We start from the raw sequence: 16,977 nt of genomic DNA on the forward strand, positions 1-16,977 counted from the left end.
ATACGTTCTCTCGGTTTTTCGCTCCCACCATTGTCACGAAGAATATCCGTGACGAGGAGGAACGGTTTGCTTCAGTCGCTTGCCAGAACCGCACGGAGCCAGTAGTCCAAGAACGCGGGATACCATCATCGCTGTACCACATACAAGGTAAGAGCCACACCCGAAGACACGGTTCTTTATCGATCAATCTTCGACCTTCCAGTATAATAGAATTAACCTAAATCTCGTGCATTAAACGCATCGACTTAAACAGCGTAGTGACAAAAAAAAATTCCTTCGTTTGCGGCTTTGTCGGCGTAAAAATCGCGACCGATCGCAAGGTGACGTTCTATGGTTTCGTGAAATTCGAATCGACCGCAAAAGTGTCTCTGTTAACCAGAACGAGAACATATTTTCAGATTGATGGCTTTAGATGGAACATCATCGGTTTCTAAATATACAATCGTAAATCTTGTTCCATCGTGTCATCGCTGTTTTCGAACGGTTTGTGTACGACGCCGTGTTGCGGATTCTTGGCTGCGCAACTGCGTAATCATCCGGCAATTGCGTATGATTCATAACGTTCCGCGAACTTGAATCTGGGATGTAGGAACCATATGAACGAGTAACATAACCTAGAGGAAGAGATCTAAGCAATTTTTTTCTGAATGTACGTTTTTAGAAAGTGAGATGTTTGTGTGAATGGTGTGGTATTTTGATTGTTATTTAGGATATGGGTGTATTGTGATGTAAGAATAGGGTAATAGAGATTTGGGGTGTTTGAGGTAACCTAACCTAATTCGAGTGGAGCCAATGTAAACAAGTTTGATGAATATGTAAATTTTAGAAGTGGGATATTAATGGAAGTGATGTAATGTTTTTATTGATATTAGAGGTAGGAATGTAGAGGTCTAGGAATATAGGGATTTGGGAATATAGAGATCTGAGGAGGCAGGAATTTGGAAATATAGGGATCTGGAGATGTAGGAATTTGCGGATGTGGGGATTTGGAGAAGTATGGATTTAGGAATATAGAAATTTGAGGATGTAGGGATTTATGAATGTGGAATTTGGGTATGTAGAAATTTGAAAACATAGGAATCTAGGTATCTGGGAATATAGGGATATAGGGATTTGGGAAAGGAGAAATTTGGAGATGTAGGGAATTGGAAATGTAGAGATTTGGGGATGTAGGGATTTGGAAATATAAGGATCTAGGAATTTTGAAATTTGAGAATGTAGGAATAGATGCAGAAATTTGAGATTATAAGGATTTGAGGATAGTGATCTTAAAATGTAACTACATCATACATATAGAAATTTAGAGATCTAGGAATATAGGTATATATCTGTCTCAAAATCTAAAGATTCAAAAATCTAGAACTTCAAGAACATATAAACTCAGAAATCCTAAAATCCAAATACACAATAATATTAAAATTTATAAATACAAAAGTTCAAAGATCTAAGAATCTAAACACAGAGATATCTCTTACTAATCTCAGATCAATGATATCTCTACTAAATCTGGGATTATAAATATCTTCAACAAATCTCACATTATAGATATCTCTAATAAATATAGAAACTTGAAAATATAAAAATCTACCAATATAAGAATGTAAACATCTTCAATTTATGTAACACCTCAACATGCATACTCATGTTCGACTTTGACAGTGTAAATATCTGCTAAACAATAAAGGATTATTTACATTGACAGATCACAACGAATTAATCGATGACTCACTTGGTAACAGATGATCGATTGTTACTTTTATGTATTAATTCGTTCAAGGGCATAGAAACAGTGCAGACTTTTGTGAGAAAGAGATAGGAGGAGCTCGTAAATCAACAATTTGGATGCGGCGTGGATTTCGTGACGCCGCGACGGTGTGGCGCTCAGGATTGTACAGTGGTTCTCAATTTAAAAGAATCTCAAAATTTTTTATACAAGTTTACTGTCCTTGTACTATATTTTCACTTGCCTATTTTTACCGGTTAAAAAATTTAACAAGATTTACCTCGTTATATTTGTAGCAAGGTTACATTCCTATAAGGGACTGGAATAGTTGATGCGTCAGCTCCTGCGTATTGATCTGTTTTGATTCCATTAATAATTTTGTCAATCGATTATGACTTCTCGATGCTACAGATACCGAATCCTTTTCTACTTATCATACATTTCTTCTTTTCTAAAATACTTTTGTTACTAAGAATTATATTGACAATCGCAATAAATATGTCCTTATTTCATGTGAATTTCTCATTTGCAGTTAATTGCGACAATGTCGGCCAGGCAATACTACCACGTGCAGGTAATTAAAATTCTTTCTTATTGCATAATACTAGCCTATCTAAAATAGTCTAGCTAGAAAATTTCAAATTTGCTTTTAAATTTATAAACCAATTTCAAATATTCATACCTACCAATTTAAAAATTTATGTAACGTATACCATTTTCCCGTTTTAAAATAATACAAATTGAACTTAAACCGAGTGAAATCTACCTTGAGCATAGTACATGTTACGAAATACTCCTGTTGCAAGGTTAATTTGCGGTAACATTTAAAAGTGCAGGACTTCTGTCTGAAATATCTCGAACGTGGGCCACGAAGAGTTAATTAAAGATTCGATAATTTCAGTGCACCCCAACGGTGTATCCTGCCGAACCTTTCAACCCTGAAGAAGATGCTGCTCTCCTTCGAACCGCCATGAAGGGTTTCGGTACCGACGAACAAACCATCATCGACGTCCTCGCCCATCGCGGTATAGTGCAGCGTCTCGAAATTGCCGACAAATTCAAAACGATGTACGGAAAAGATTTGATATCCGAATTGAAATCGGAACTCGGTGGTAACTTCGAAAAGGCTATCTTAGCGTTAATGACACCGCTGCCGGAGTATTACGCTAAAGAACTCCATAATGCAATTTCCGGTATGGGCACGGACGAAGGAGCTCTCATCGAGGTGCTAGCATCGCTCAGCAATTATGGCATCAAGACCATATCTGCCGTTTACAAGGAACGTAAGTGAACCCGCACAGTGACGCATCTCCTAGCAATTACGTTACAATGCATGATTATCTGTGGAGAAAGCGAAACGAGGCGTGATTTTTAATTCCAATTGTGAAACGTTTGCAGTGTACGGAAATGAATTGGAGGATGACTTGAAAAGCGACACGTCCGGCCATTTTAAGAGGCTTTTGGTTTCTCTCTCTTGCGTAAGTGACTTTTTTATCGCTTTCTGTGGCAGTGGTTCTCAAACTTTTTGTAGGCGGGTGATATTAAAATTTTAGATTTAAAAATTTTATACTAGTAGTAAATAGAATGTCATCTTTAGGATATCTTGCAGCTGCGTATTATTATATTTTTTTCTATTTTATTTGTAGCAAAATAATTGTTCAAAATTAACAGTATGTGATTAACAAACAACAAGATTATTAATAAACAAAGTTTACTTAATTCAATTTACTCAATTTTGAAATATAAATTATAGTGATGCTTGAAAATAAACAAATGAAAGTCCTCTTCACCTTTGGTCACCATATTTTTTCTATAGCATCCAGACTTGGTCTTGCACAGTTTGAGAATTGCTGTTCTACTCTTTTGAACTTTTATTATTGAAGTATTCTTTATTATAACATTTTGTTACAATATTATTTATTATAACATTTTCTTATAGGCTAACAGAGATGAGAACCCCGATGTTGACGAAGAAGCTGCAATCGAAGACGCTAAAAGATTGCAAGAGGCTGGTGAAGGTCAATGGGGAACCGACGAAAGCACATTCAACGCAATCCTCATAACTAAAAGTTATCCTCAATTGCGAAAGATTTTCGAGGAATACGAACGTCTTGCTGGAGTTAGTTTAGAAGAAACTATTAAGAGCGAATTTTCAGGAGCAATTGAAGATGGTTACCTCGCAGTCGGTAAGTGTAACCCACTGTGTATAAATATCTGGGCAACATGTGGTACTATTTCTGATATTACAATTAAGATAATCTAGTAAAAATTGAATTAGTAAAATTATAAAAAGAACGTAGTAAAAATAAATATTACATAGTCCACTTAGATTACTTACTAAATTATTTGCTGAATAAATAAGGTTATTGTACTAAATTATTTTAATAAATTATTAATATATAAAAATATATAATACTGTAAAAAAAATTTAGTAGAAGAGGTGGTTTAAGTATAAGCTAGGTTTTTTAATATGAGATATTTGAAGTATACGTTTCTTGTGTGTCATGTACGTATACATATACCAATTTAGATATGATGTAATGAACGGAATGCGAACGTGACTTTAACTTATGATTCCTTCACATTTCAGTCAAATGTGCTCGAAATAAGACAGCGTACTTCGCGGAAAGATTATACAAAGCTATGCGTGGCCTTGGTACCGACGATTCCACGCTGATACGTATTATTGTAACACGATCAGAAATAGATTTGGGTGATATTAAGGAAACTTATCAAATTATGTACGGACAGTCTCTCGCAGGAGATATTGACGTAAGTTATATAATAAATATATATTTAACGCTATAAATCCGTTAGAATGTTCCTATGATACGCGTTTGGGTATTCACAAACGTGAATGTGTAAAAACTTGTTAAAAAGAATTTTACAAATTTGTAAATATGAGGAGTTGAGTATTGGAAAATTTGGGGAATGAGGCTTTCAAAATTTAGTGATTTGGGGATTTGAGAATTTGGGAATTTAACTGTTTGGAGATTTGAGAATTTAGGGATTTGAAAATTTAGAGATTTGAGAACTTACGAATTTAAGAATTTGGAAATTTAGAGATTTGGAAATTTAAGGATTTGAAAATTTAGTGATTTGGGGATTTGAGAATTTGAGAACTGAGGAATTTAACTGTTTGGAAATTTGAGAGTTTAAAAATTTAAGGATTTGAAAATTTATAGATTTAAAGATTTGTAAATTTGTAAATTTAATTATTTAGTGATTTGAAAATTTGGAGATTTGATCACTTGGGTATATAAGGCCTTGAAAATTTAGATATTTAAAGATTAAGGGATTTTGAACATTTTCAAAATATTTTCACAGGAACATTCATACCAAAATTGATGTTCGTGAAAATCGATTACAAACGCACATACGCGAAATAATTCTTCATATCTGACGATGTATTTTCTTCTAAACGTCTGCTCCCTATAATTTTCCATAAATTTCAGGACGACTGTTCAGGAGACTACAAGAGACTCTTGCTTGCCGTACTTGGATGAATACGTTTAACGTTCAGCGATTTCCTTTGTTTCAAATTGTACTTTAATATCAGAGATTATAGTTCCTTACAATATTTTTCGAAGCTTCAGACGCTTAAATTTAACTTTCTTTTGTTAACCGTATTCGTACTCAGCGAAGAACACGGTATCGCGTGTTTCCTCTACAAAATTTCGCGTGAATTTTCCGTTTACGTCAATAATAAACATTTCCAACTAAATTGTATTAACGCTTATTTTATTAAAAAACAAAAATTGAAAAAATTACTGCGATGATTCACCGGTCAACTAATTTTACTAATTTTAAAACGCTTCTGTGTAATGCATGCTAATCGCGTTTCCGATGTACAGATACGAACATAAATATTTTACGTTCAACAATTAACATCGCTTTAATTTATTCCGAATTCTTTTGCATTTACAGAGTGACTGCGGCGAAGATTTTAAGAGGCTTTTGATTGCACTTTTGAGTTAAATCTATGGAAGGGAATATCCGTTCGCATTAATTCTATTTCAAAACTACAACATTGGTCATCTGTTTCTAACATCAGTTTAGTTTATTAATTCTGTTCTTACAAAGAAGATGGCGCTCGAGGCAATCTCGTTCCGTCCATTCTAACAAGTGTTATAACTGTGACGCGTTTTCTTTCGCGACTTTATTGCACGTTCAAAATTTGTTTGTCGTTTGTCGTTTGTCGTTCGTGTAAATTTCAGTAAAACCGGATATCGGAATTTTCTCTTTACAGAGCGATTGCGACGCTGAGTGGAAAAAGCTTTTGATCGCGATGCTGAATTAGGAACACGTTTTAATAGCGTTTCATTCAATGTCTAAATGATAGTTCGAAAAAAGTACAGGACGAGGAAATAAATTCCAGCTACTAGACACCGAGGAACCATTATGTTTTCAGCGCTGAACATTGCGGACGTTTGTGTTACGAAAACGTTAAGAAGGAAAACATAAAGGCAAAAATACAAGTTGAATAAATATACTTCGTTCAGATTAAGTCAGTGGTTCTCAAACTGTGCGTTTAGGTGCCTTAGGGGCACTAGCGTATTTAGTGTATTAGTCTGGTAATATGTAGTAAGAGTGACAGAATTATTTTGGCAAATTCTTATTTGAGGAAATTTCGATTTAGAAATTTTGATATTCGGTAATTTATTCATTTTTGGGATTACCAATTTTGAGAATGTGGAATTATGTAACTTTGGAATTGAGAAGTTTAGAATTTTGGGTATTAAAGTATTACAGAATTTACGAATCTTTATTAAAGTATTAAAGAATTTAGGAATCTGGAAGTGTGAGAATTTGAAAATTGAAAGAATTAGAGATTTGGAAATTTGAAAATTTGAAATTATAAAAAATTGAAGATCTGATTTTTTAAATACTTGAAGGTTAAAAAATATAAGAATTGATAATTTAAAAAATGGGTCGGACAAATTATGACATGCCAAGAACACTATATAACTAGTTTGAGAACCACGAAATAAACTTCCTCTTAAATGTAATCACTTATGTTTTTTATGAAATATAGCACATATAATATTTTGTAACCATTTTTTTTCACTTTTTCTGTTTGTTTTTAATGCGATTGATACAAAACATTCCACATTATATTATTTATTATTGACTGTTATTATCTTTGCTATTCGTAATGAATAAATTTAAGATAAGAAGAATTGTACACCGTGCTGTTTTACATTGCTAGTCTAAAGTAAATGTTGTTAATTTTAAAATAAAGATGAAAGCTTCGGTTCAAGATATAAGTTGGGATAATGTTTAGTTTTCCTTGGACAAAATGATAAAATGGAAGTCATCGATAAAAAGGGAAGTACCAAAATGATAATAATCATCATCATATTATAGCGCAGAAACATGTCCGTGAGTTACTCTGAGACCTTGTACGCATGCTTGAAAACAAGGCAGGAAAATATTATATTTGTGCTCTTACAACGATAGTACAGTAAATCCTTATTAAGGGACACTTTTTAAGGGATACATAAAAACTAATTACGTCATCATTGAGAGTGCTGTAGCTGCTTTCTCTTTGACTACTCTGTTAAAATTTACTGTGCATATCTATCTTTTATGGTTTAGGACTGCACAGGGTGTCAAGGTTAACCAATTAATTCTTTGTGCATGTCACAGGCGTTCCACAACTTAGTAATTACATGATTAAACAATATGTTTAATTAAGTCATGCACTGTATGAAAAGTGGTAAAAATAAAGAAAAATTTATCAACAATCATTGTGTATTTATTCTTACATAACAAACTCAGCACAATAAAAATTTACATATTCGAAAGAGAGAATTTGTATCAAGAGAACATGAGAATTTCTGGAATTTTACGTCACCAAAATTCCAAGAAGTAGCATCAGAGATACCTCTTCATAATTTATGTTCTCCTGATACCAAAATTGTAAAATCCAGACATTAAATTAGAAAAATTATCCTATCACCTCCTCACATATTATGTTCTCCTGATACCAAATTCCAAAATCAGGATCCTGAATTCCAAAATTCCATCGTGCCACCTCCTCTGATATCATGTTCTCCTGATACAAAATTCCAAAATCTGGCCCTAAATTCCAAAATTCCATCGTGCCAGCTCCTCTGATATCATGTTCCCCTGATACAAAATTCCGAAATCCGGACCCTGATTCCAAAATTCCTCCGTGCCACCTCCTTTCATATCATATTCTCCTGATACCAAATTCCAAAAACTGGACCCTGATTCCGAAAATCCTTCGTGCCACCTCCTCTGATATCATGTTCTCCTGATACAAAATTCCGAAATCCGGACCCTGATTCCAAAATTCCTCCGTGCCACCTCCTTTCATATCATATTCTCCTGATACCAAATTCCGAAATCCGGACCCTGATTCCTAAATTCCTCCGTGCCACCTCCTCTCATATCATGTTCTCCTGATACAAAATTCCTAAATCCGGACCCTGATTCCAAAATTCCTCCGTGCCACCTCCTTTCATATCATATTCTCCTGATACCAAATTCCGAAATCCGGACCCTGATTCCTAAATTCCTCCGTGCCACCTCCTCTCATATCATGTTCTCCTGATACCAAATTCCAAAATCTGGCCCTAAATTCCAAAATTCCATCGTGCCACCTCCTCTGATATCATGTTCCCCTGATACAAAATTCCGAAATCCGGACCCTGATTCCAAAATTCCTCCGTGCCACCTCCTTTCATATCATATTCTCCTGATACCAAATTCCAAAAACTGGACCCTGATTCCGAAAATCCTTCGTGCCACCTCCTCTGATATCATGTTCTCCTGATACCAAATTCCAAAATCCGGACCCTGTTCCCGAAATTCCTCCGTGCCACCTCCTTTCATATCATATTCTCCTGATACAAAATTTCGAAATCCTGACCCTGTTCCCGAAATTCCTCCGTGCCACCTCCTTTCATATCATATTCTCCTGATACAAAATTTCGAAATCCTGACCCTGTTCCCGAAATTCCTCCGTGCCACCTCCTTTCATATCATATTCTCCTGATACCAAATTCCGAAATCCGGACCCTGATTCCTAAATTCCTCCGTGCCACCTCCTCTCATATCATGTTCTCCTGATACCAAATTCCAAAATCTGGCCCTAAATTCCAAAATTCCATCGTGCCACCTCCTCTGATATCATGTTCCCCTGATACAAAATTCCGAAATCCGGACCCTGATTCCAAAATTCCTCCGTGCCACCTCCTTTCATATCATATTCTCCTGATACCAAATTCCAAAATCCGGACCCTGTTCCCGAAATTCCTCCGTGCCACCTCCTCTGATATCATGTTCTCCTGATACCAAATTCCAAAATCTGGCCCTAAATTCCAAAATTCCATCGTGCCAGCTCCTCTGATATCATGTTCTCCTGATACAAAATTCCGAAATCCGGACCCTGATTCCAAAATTCCTCCGTGCCACCTCCTTTCATATCATGTTCTCCTGATACCAAATTCCAAAAACTGGACCCTGATTCCGAAAATCCTTCGTGCCACCTCCTCTGATATCATGTTCTCCTGATACAAAATTCCGATATCCGGACCCTGATTCCGAAAATCCTTCGTGCCACCTCCTCTCATATCATGTTCTCCTGATACCAAATTCCAAAATCCGGACCCTGTTCCCGAAATTCCTCCGTGCCACCTCCTTTCATATCATATTCTCCTGATACCAAATTCCAAAATCCGGACCCTGTTCCCGAAATTCCTCCGTGCCACCTCCTTTCATATCATATTCTCCTGATACAAAATTTCGAAATCCGGACCTTGATTCCGAAAATCCTTCGTGCCACCTCCTCTCATATCATGTTCTCCTGATACCAAATTCCAAAATCCGGACCCTGTTCCCGAAATTCCTCCGTGCCACCTCCTTTCATATCATATTCTCCTGATACCAAATTCCAAAATCCGGACCCTGTTCCCGAAATTCCTCCGTGCCACCTCCTTTCATATCATATTCTCCTGATACAAAATTTCGAAATCCTGACCCTGTTCCCGAAATTCCTCCGTGCCACCTCCTTTCATATCATATTCTCCTGATACAAAATTTCGAAATCCGGACCTTGATTCCGAAAATCCTTCGTGCCACCTTCTCTCATATCATGTTCTCCTGATACCAAATTCCAAAATCTGGCCCTAAATTCCAAAATTCCATCGTGCCAGCTCCTCTGATATCATGTTCTCCTGATACAAAATTCCGAAATCCGGACCCTGATTCCAAAATTCCTCCGTGCCACCTCCTTTCATATCATGTTCTCCTGATACCAAATTCCAAAAACTGGACCCTGATTCCGAAAATCCTTCGTGCCACCTCCTCTGATATCATGTTCTCCTGATACAAAATTCCGATATCCGGACCCTGATTCCGAAAATCCTTCGTGCCACCTCCTCTCATATCATGTTCTCCTGATACCAAATTCCAAAATCCGGACCCTGTTCCCGAAATTCCTCCGTGCCACCTCCTTTCATATCATATTCTCCTGATACAAAATTCCGATATCCGGACCCTGATTCCGAAAATCCTTCGTGCCACCTCCTCTCATATCATGTTCTCCTGATACCAAATTCCAAAATCCGGACCCTGTTCCCGAAATTCCTCCGTGCCACCTCCTTTCATATCATATTCTCCTGATACAAAATTTCGAAATCCGGACCTTGATTCCGAAAATCCTTCGTGCCACCTCCTCTCATATCATGTTCTCCTGATACCAAATTCCAAAATCCGGACCCTGTTCCCGAAATTCCTCCGTGCCACCTCCTTTCATATCATATTCTCCTGATACAAAATTTCGAAATCCTGACCCTGTTCCCGAAATTCCTCCGTGCCACCTCCTTTCATATCATATTCTCCTGATACAAAATTCCGATATCCGGACCCTGTTCCCGAAATTCCTTCGTGCCACCTCCTCTCATATCATATTCTCCTGATACAAAATTTCGAAATCCTGACCCTGTTCCCGAAATTCCTCCGTGCCACCTCCTTTCATATCATATTCTCCTGATACCAAATTCCAAAATCCGGACCCTGTTCCCGAAATTCCTCCGTGCCACCTCCTTTCATATCATATTCTCCTGATACAAAATTTCGAAATCCTGACCCTGTTCCCGAAATTCCTCCGTGCCACCTCCTTTCATATCATATTCTCCTGATACAAAATTTCGAAATCCTGACCCTGTTCCCGAAATTCCTCCGTGCCACCTCCTTTCATATCATATTCTCCTGATACAAAATTTCGAAATCCTGACCCTGTTCCCGAAATTCCTCCGTGCCACCTCCTTTCATATCATATTCTCCTGATACAAAATTTCGAAATCCGGACCTTGATTCCGAAAATCCTTCGTGCCACCTTCTCTCATATCATGTTCTCCTGATACCAAATTCCAAAATCTGGCCCTAAATTCCAAAATTCCATCGTGCCACCTCCTCTGATATCATGTTCCCCTGATACAAAATTCCGAAATCCGGACCCTGATTCCAAAATTCCTCCGTGCCACCTCCTTTCATATCATGTTCTCCTGATACCAAATTCCAAAAACTGGACCCTGATTCCGAAAATCCTTCGTGCCACCTCCTCTGATATCATGTTCTCCTGATACAAAATTCCGATATCCGGACCCTGATTCCGAAAATCCTTCGTGCCACCTCCTCTCATATCATGTTCTCCTGATACCAAATTCCAAAATCCGGACCCTGTTCCCGAAATTCCTCCGTGCCACCTCCTTTCATATCATATTCTCCTGATACCAAATTCCAAAATCCGGACCCTGTTCCCGAAATTCCTCCGTGCCACCTCCTTTCATATCATATTCTCCTGATACAAAATTTCGAAATCCGGACCTTGATTCCGAAAATCCTTCGTGCCACCTCCTCTCATATCATGTTCTCCTGATACCAAATTCCAAAATCCGGACCCTGTTCCCGAAATTCCTCCGTGCCACCTCCTTTCATATCATATTCTCCTGATACAAAATTTCGAAATCCTGACCCTGTTCCCGAAATTCCTCCGTGCCACCTCCTTTCATATCATATTCTCCTGATACAAAATTTCGAAATCCTGACCCTGTTCCCGAAATTCCTCCGTGCCACCTCCTTTCATATCATATTCTCCTGATACAAAATTTCGAAATCCGGACCTTGATTCCGAAAATCCTTCGTGCCACCTTCTCTCATATCATGTTCTCCTGATACCAAATTCCAAAATCTGGCCCTAAATTCCAAAATTCCATCGTGCCACCTCCTCTGATATCATGTTCCCCTGATACAAAATTCCGAAATCCGGACCCTGATTCCAAAATTCCTCCGTGCCACCTCCTTTCATATCATGTTCTCCTGATACCAAATTCCAAAAACTGGACCCTGATTCCGAAAATCCTTCGTGCCACCTCCTCTGATATCATGTTCTCCTGATACAAAATTCCGATATCCGGACCCTGATTCCGAAAATCCTTCGTGCCACCTCCTCTCATATCATGTTCTCCTGATACCAAATTCCAAAATCCGGACCCTGTTCCCGAAATTCCTCCGTGCCACCTCCTTTCATATCATATTCTCCTGATACCAAATTCCAAAATCCGGACCCTGTTCCCGAAATTCCTCCGTGCCACCTCCTTTCATATCATATTCTCCTGATACAAAATTTCGAAATCCGGACCTTGATTCCGAAAATCCTTCGTGCCACCTCCTCTCATATCATGTTCTCCTGATACCAAATTCCAAAATCCGGACCCTGTTCCCGAAATTCCTCCGTGCCACCTCCTTTCATATCATATTCTCCTGATACAAAATTTCGAAATCCTGACCCTGTTCCCGAAATTCCTCCGTGCCACCTCCTTTCATATCATATTCTCCTGATACAAAATTTCGAAATCCTGACCCTGTTCCCGAAATTCCTCCGTGCCACCTCCTTTCATATCATATTCTCCTGATACAAAATTTCGAAATCCGGACCTTGATTCCGAAAATCCTTCGTGCCACCTTCTCTCATATCATGTTCTCCTGATACCAAATTCCAAAATCTGGCCCTAAATTCCAAAATTCCATCGTGCCAGCTCCTCTGATATCATGTTCTCCTGATACAAAATTCCGAAATCCGGACCCTGATTCCAAAATTCCTCCGTGCCACCTCCTTTCATATCATGTTCTCCTGATACCAAATTCCAAAAACTGGACCCTGATTCCGAAAATCCTTCGTGCCACCTCCTCTGATATCATGTTCTCCTGATACAAAATTCCGATATCCGGACCCTGATTCCGAAAATCCTTCGTGCCACCTCCTCTCATATCATGTTCTCCTGATACCAAATTCCAAAATCCGGACCCTGTTCCCGAAATTCCTCCGTGCCACCTCCTTTCATATCATATTCTCCTGATACAAAATTTCGAAATCCTGACCCTGTTCCCGAAATTCCTCCGTGCCACCTCCTTTCATATCATATTCTCCTGATACAAAATTCCGATATCCGGACCCTGTTCCCGAAATTCCTTCGTGCCACCTCCTCTCATATCATGTTCTCCTGATACCAAATTCCAAAATCCGGACCCTGTTCCCGAAATTCCTCCGTGCCACCTCCTTTCATATCATATTCTCCTGATACCAAATTCCAAAATCCGGACCCTGTTCCCGAAATTCCTCCGTGCCACCTCCTTTCATATCATATTCTCCTGATACAAAATTTCGAAATCCTGACCCTGTTCCCGAAATTCCTCCGTGCCACCTCCTTTCATATCATATTCTCCTGATACAAAATTCCGATATCCGGACCCTGTTCCCGAAATTCCTTCGTGCCACCTCCTCTCATATCATATTCTCCTGATACAAAATTTCGAAATCCTGACCCTGTTCCCGAAATTCCTCCGTGCCACCTCCTTTCATATCATATTCTCCTGATACCAAATTCCAAAATCCGGACCCTGTTCCCGAAATTCCTCCGTGCCACCTCCTTTCATATCATATTCTCCTGATACAAAATTTCGAAATCCTGACCCTGTTCCCGAAATTCCTCCGTGCCACCTCCTTTCATATCATATTCTCCTGATACAAAATTCCGATATCCGGACCCTGTTCCCGAAATTCCTCCGTGCCACCTCCTTTCATATCATATTCTCCTGATACAAAATTTCGAAATCCTGACCCTGTTCCCGAAATTCCTCCGTGCCACCTCCTTTCATATCATATTCTCCTGATACAAAATTTCGAAATCCGGACCTTGATTCCGAAAATCCTTCGTGCCACCTTCTCTCATATCATGTTCTCCTGATACCAAATTCCAAAATCTGGCCCTAAATTCCAAAATTCCATCGTGCCAGCTCCTCTGATATCATGTTCTCCTGATACAAAATTCCGAAATCCGGACCCTGATTCCAAAATTCCTCCGTGCCACCTCCTTTCATATCATGTTCTCCTGATACCAAATTCCAAAAACTGGACCCTGATTCCGAAAATCCTTCGTGCCACCTCCTCTGATATCATGTTCTCCTGATACAAAATTCCGATATCCGGACCCTGATTCCGAAAATCCTTCGTGCCACCTCCTCTCATATCATGTTCTCCTGATACAAAATTCCGAAATCCGGACCCTGATTCCAAAATTCCTCCGTGCCACCTCCTTTCATATCATGTTCTCCTGATACCAAATTCCAAAAACTGGACCCTGATTCCGAAAATCCTTCGTGCCACCTCCTCTGATATCATGTTCTCCTGATACAAAATTCCGATATCCGGACCCTGTTCCCGAAATTCCTCCGTGCCACCTCCTTTCATATCATATTCTCCTGATACAAAATTTCGAAATCCTGACCCTGTTCCCGAAATTCCTCCGTGCCACCTCCTTTCATATCATATTCTCCTGATACAAAATTCCGATATCCGGACCCTGTTCCCGAAATTCCTTCGTGCCACCTCCTCTCATATCATATTCTCCTGATACAAAATTTCGAAATCCTGACCCTGTTCCCGAAATTCCTCCGTGCCACCTCCTTTCATATCATATTCTCCTGATACCAAATTCCAAAATCCGGACCCTGTTCCCGAAATTCCTCCGTGCCACCTCCTTTCATATCATATTCTCCTGATACAAAATTTCGAAATCCTGACCCTGTTCCCGAAATTCCTCCGTGCCACCTCCTTTCATATCATATTCTCCTGATACAAAATTTCGAAATCCTGACCCTGTTCCCGAAATTCCTCCGTGCCACCTCCTTTCATATCATATTCTCCTGATACAAAATTTCGAAATCCTGACCCTGTTCCCGAAATTCCTCCGTGCCACCTCCTTTCATATCATATTCTCCTGATACAAAATTTCGAAATCCTGACCCTGTTCCCGAAATTCCTCCGTGCCACCTCCTTTCATATCATATTCTCCTGATACAAAATTTCGAAATCCTGACCCTGTTCCCGAAATTCCTCCGTGCCACCTCCTTTCATATCATATTCTCCTGATACAAAATTTCGAAATCCGGACCTTGATTCCGAAAATCCTTCGTGCCACCTTCTCTCATATCATGTTCTCCTGATACCAAATTCCAAAATCTGGCCCTAAATTCCAAAATTCCATCGTGCCAGCTCCTCTGATATCATGTTCTCCTGATACAAAATTCCGAAATCCGGACCCTGATTCCAAAATTCCTCCGTGCCACCTCCTTTCATATCATGTTCTCCTGATACCAAATTCCAAAAACTGGACCCTGATTCCGAAAATCCTTCGTGCCACCTCCTCTGATATCATGTTCTCCTGATACAAAATTCCGATATCCGGACCCTGTTCCCGAAATTCCTCCGTGCCACCTCCTTTCATATCATATTCTCCTGATACAAAATTTCGAAATCCTGACCCTGTTCCCGAAATTCCTCCGTGCCACCTCCTTTCATATCATATTCTCCTGATACAAAATTCCGATATCCGGACCCTGTTCCCGAAATTCCTCCGTGCCACCTCCTTTCATATCATATTCTCCTGATACAAAATTTCGAAATCCTGACCCTGTTCCCGAAATTCCTCCGTGCCACCTCCTTTCATATCATATTCTCCTGATACAAAATTTCGAAATCCGGACCTTGATTCCGAAAATCCTTCGTGCCACCTTCTCTCATATCATGTTCTCCTGATACCAAATTCCAAAATCTGGCCCTAAATTCCAAAATTCCATCGTGCCAGCTCCTCTGATATCATGTTCTCCTGATACAAAATTCCGAAATCCGGACCCTGATTCCAAAATTCCTCCGTGCCACCTCCTTTCATATCATGTTCTCCTGATACCAAATTCCAAAAACTGGACCCTGATTCCGAAAATCCTTCGTGCCACCTCCTCTGATATCATGTTCTCCTGATACAAAATTCCGATATCCGGACCCTGTTCCCGAAATTCCTTCGTGCCACCTCCTCTCATATCATATTCTCCTGATACAAAATTTCGAAATCCTGACCCTGTTCCCGAAATTCCTCCGTGCCACCTCCTTTCATATCATATTCTCCTGATACAAAATTCCGATATCCGGACCCTGTTCCCGAAATTCCTCCGTGCCACCTCCTTTCATATCATATTCTCCTGATACAAAATTTCGAAATCCTGACCCTGTTCCCGAAATTCCTCCGTGCCACCTCCTTTCATATCATATTCTCCTGATACAAAATTTCGAAATCCTGACCCTGTTCCCGAAATTCCTCCGTGCCACCTCCTTTCATATCATATTCTCCTGATACAAAATTTCGAAATCCTGACCCTGTTCCCGAAATTCCTCCGTGCCACCTCCTTTCATATCATATTCTCCTGATACAAAATTTCGAAATCCGGACCTTGATTCCGAAAATCCTTCGTGCCACCTCCTCTCATATCATGTTCTCCTGATACCAAATTCCAAAATCTGGCCCTAAATTCCAAAATTCCATCGTGCCAGCTCCTCTGATATCATGTTCTCCTGATACAAAATTCCGAAATCCGGACCCTGATTCCTAAAATCCTTCGTGCCACCTCCTTACATATCATGTTCTCCTGATACCAAATTCCAAAATCTGGCCCTAAATTCCAAAATTCCATGGTGCCACCTCCTCACATGTTATATTCTCCTGATACCAAATTCCAAAATCAGGGCCTTAAATTAGAAAAATTACCCTGCCATCTCCTCACATAGTATGTTCTCCTGATACCAAATTCCAAAGTCGGAATCCTGAATCCCAAATTCCATCGTGCCACCTCCTCACATATTATGTTCTCGTGATACGAAATTCCAAAAT

At 39.3% G+C, this 16,977-nt stretch overlaps 1 protein-coding gene across 7 annotated transcripts; it reads left to right on the forward strand.

The window, feature by feature from the left end:
* The first annotated feature begins 6 nt into the window (after positions 1-6).
* On the forward strand, positions 7-7,470 carry LOC100876547 (annexin B9). 7 transcript variants are annotated; one of them, XR_001096430.2, is made up of 8 exons: positions 7-147; positions 2,256-2,297; positions 2,625-3,006; positions 3,122-3,201; positions 3,663-3,909; positions 4,314-4,495; positions 5,651-5,776; positions 5,973-7,470. XR_001096430.2 is itself a non-coding variant. In XM_076530759.1 (8 exons), the coding sequence occupies exons 2-7, from the start codon at positions 2,268-2,270 to the stop codon at positions 5,227-5,229; spliced, it is 972 nt and encodes a 323-aa protein (XP_076386874.1). In that variant the 5' UTR covers positions 7-147; positions 2,256-2,267; the 3' UTR covers positions 5,230-5,267; positions 5,651-7,470. The 7 variants fall into 7 exon arrangements, 6 of the variants coding, with proteins under 6 accessions (XP_076386874.1, XP_076386875.1, XP_003704902.1 ...); XM_076530759.1 differs by adding an exon at positions 5,179-5,267 and having other exon boundaries at positions 5,651-7,470; XM_076530760.1 differs by lacking the exon at positions 5,651-5,776 and adding an exon at positions 5,179-5,267.
* Positions 7,471-16,977: the final 9,507 nt, after the last annotated feature.

Source organism: Megachile rotundata, chromosome 4 (genome assembly GCF_050947335.1).
Source record: "Megachile rotundata isolate GNS110a chromosome 4, iyMegRotu1, whole genome shotgun sequence".
NCBI classification, from domain to species: Eukaryota; Metazoa; Arthropoda; class Insecta; order Hymenoptera; family Megachilidae; genus Megachile; species Megachile rotundata.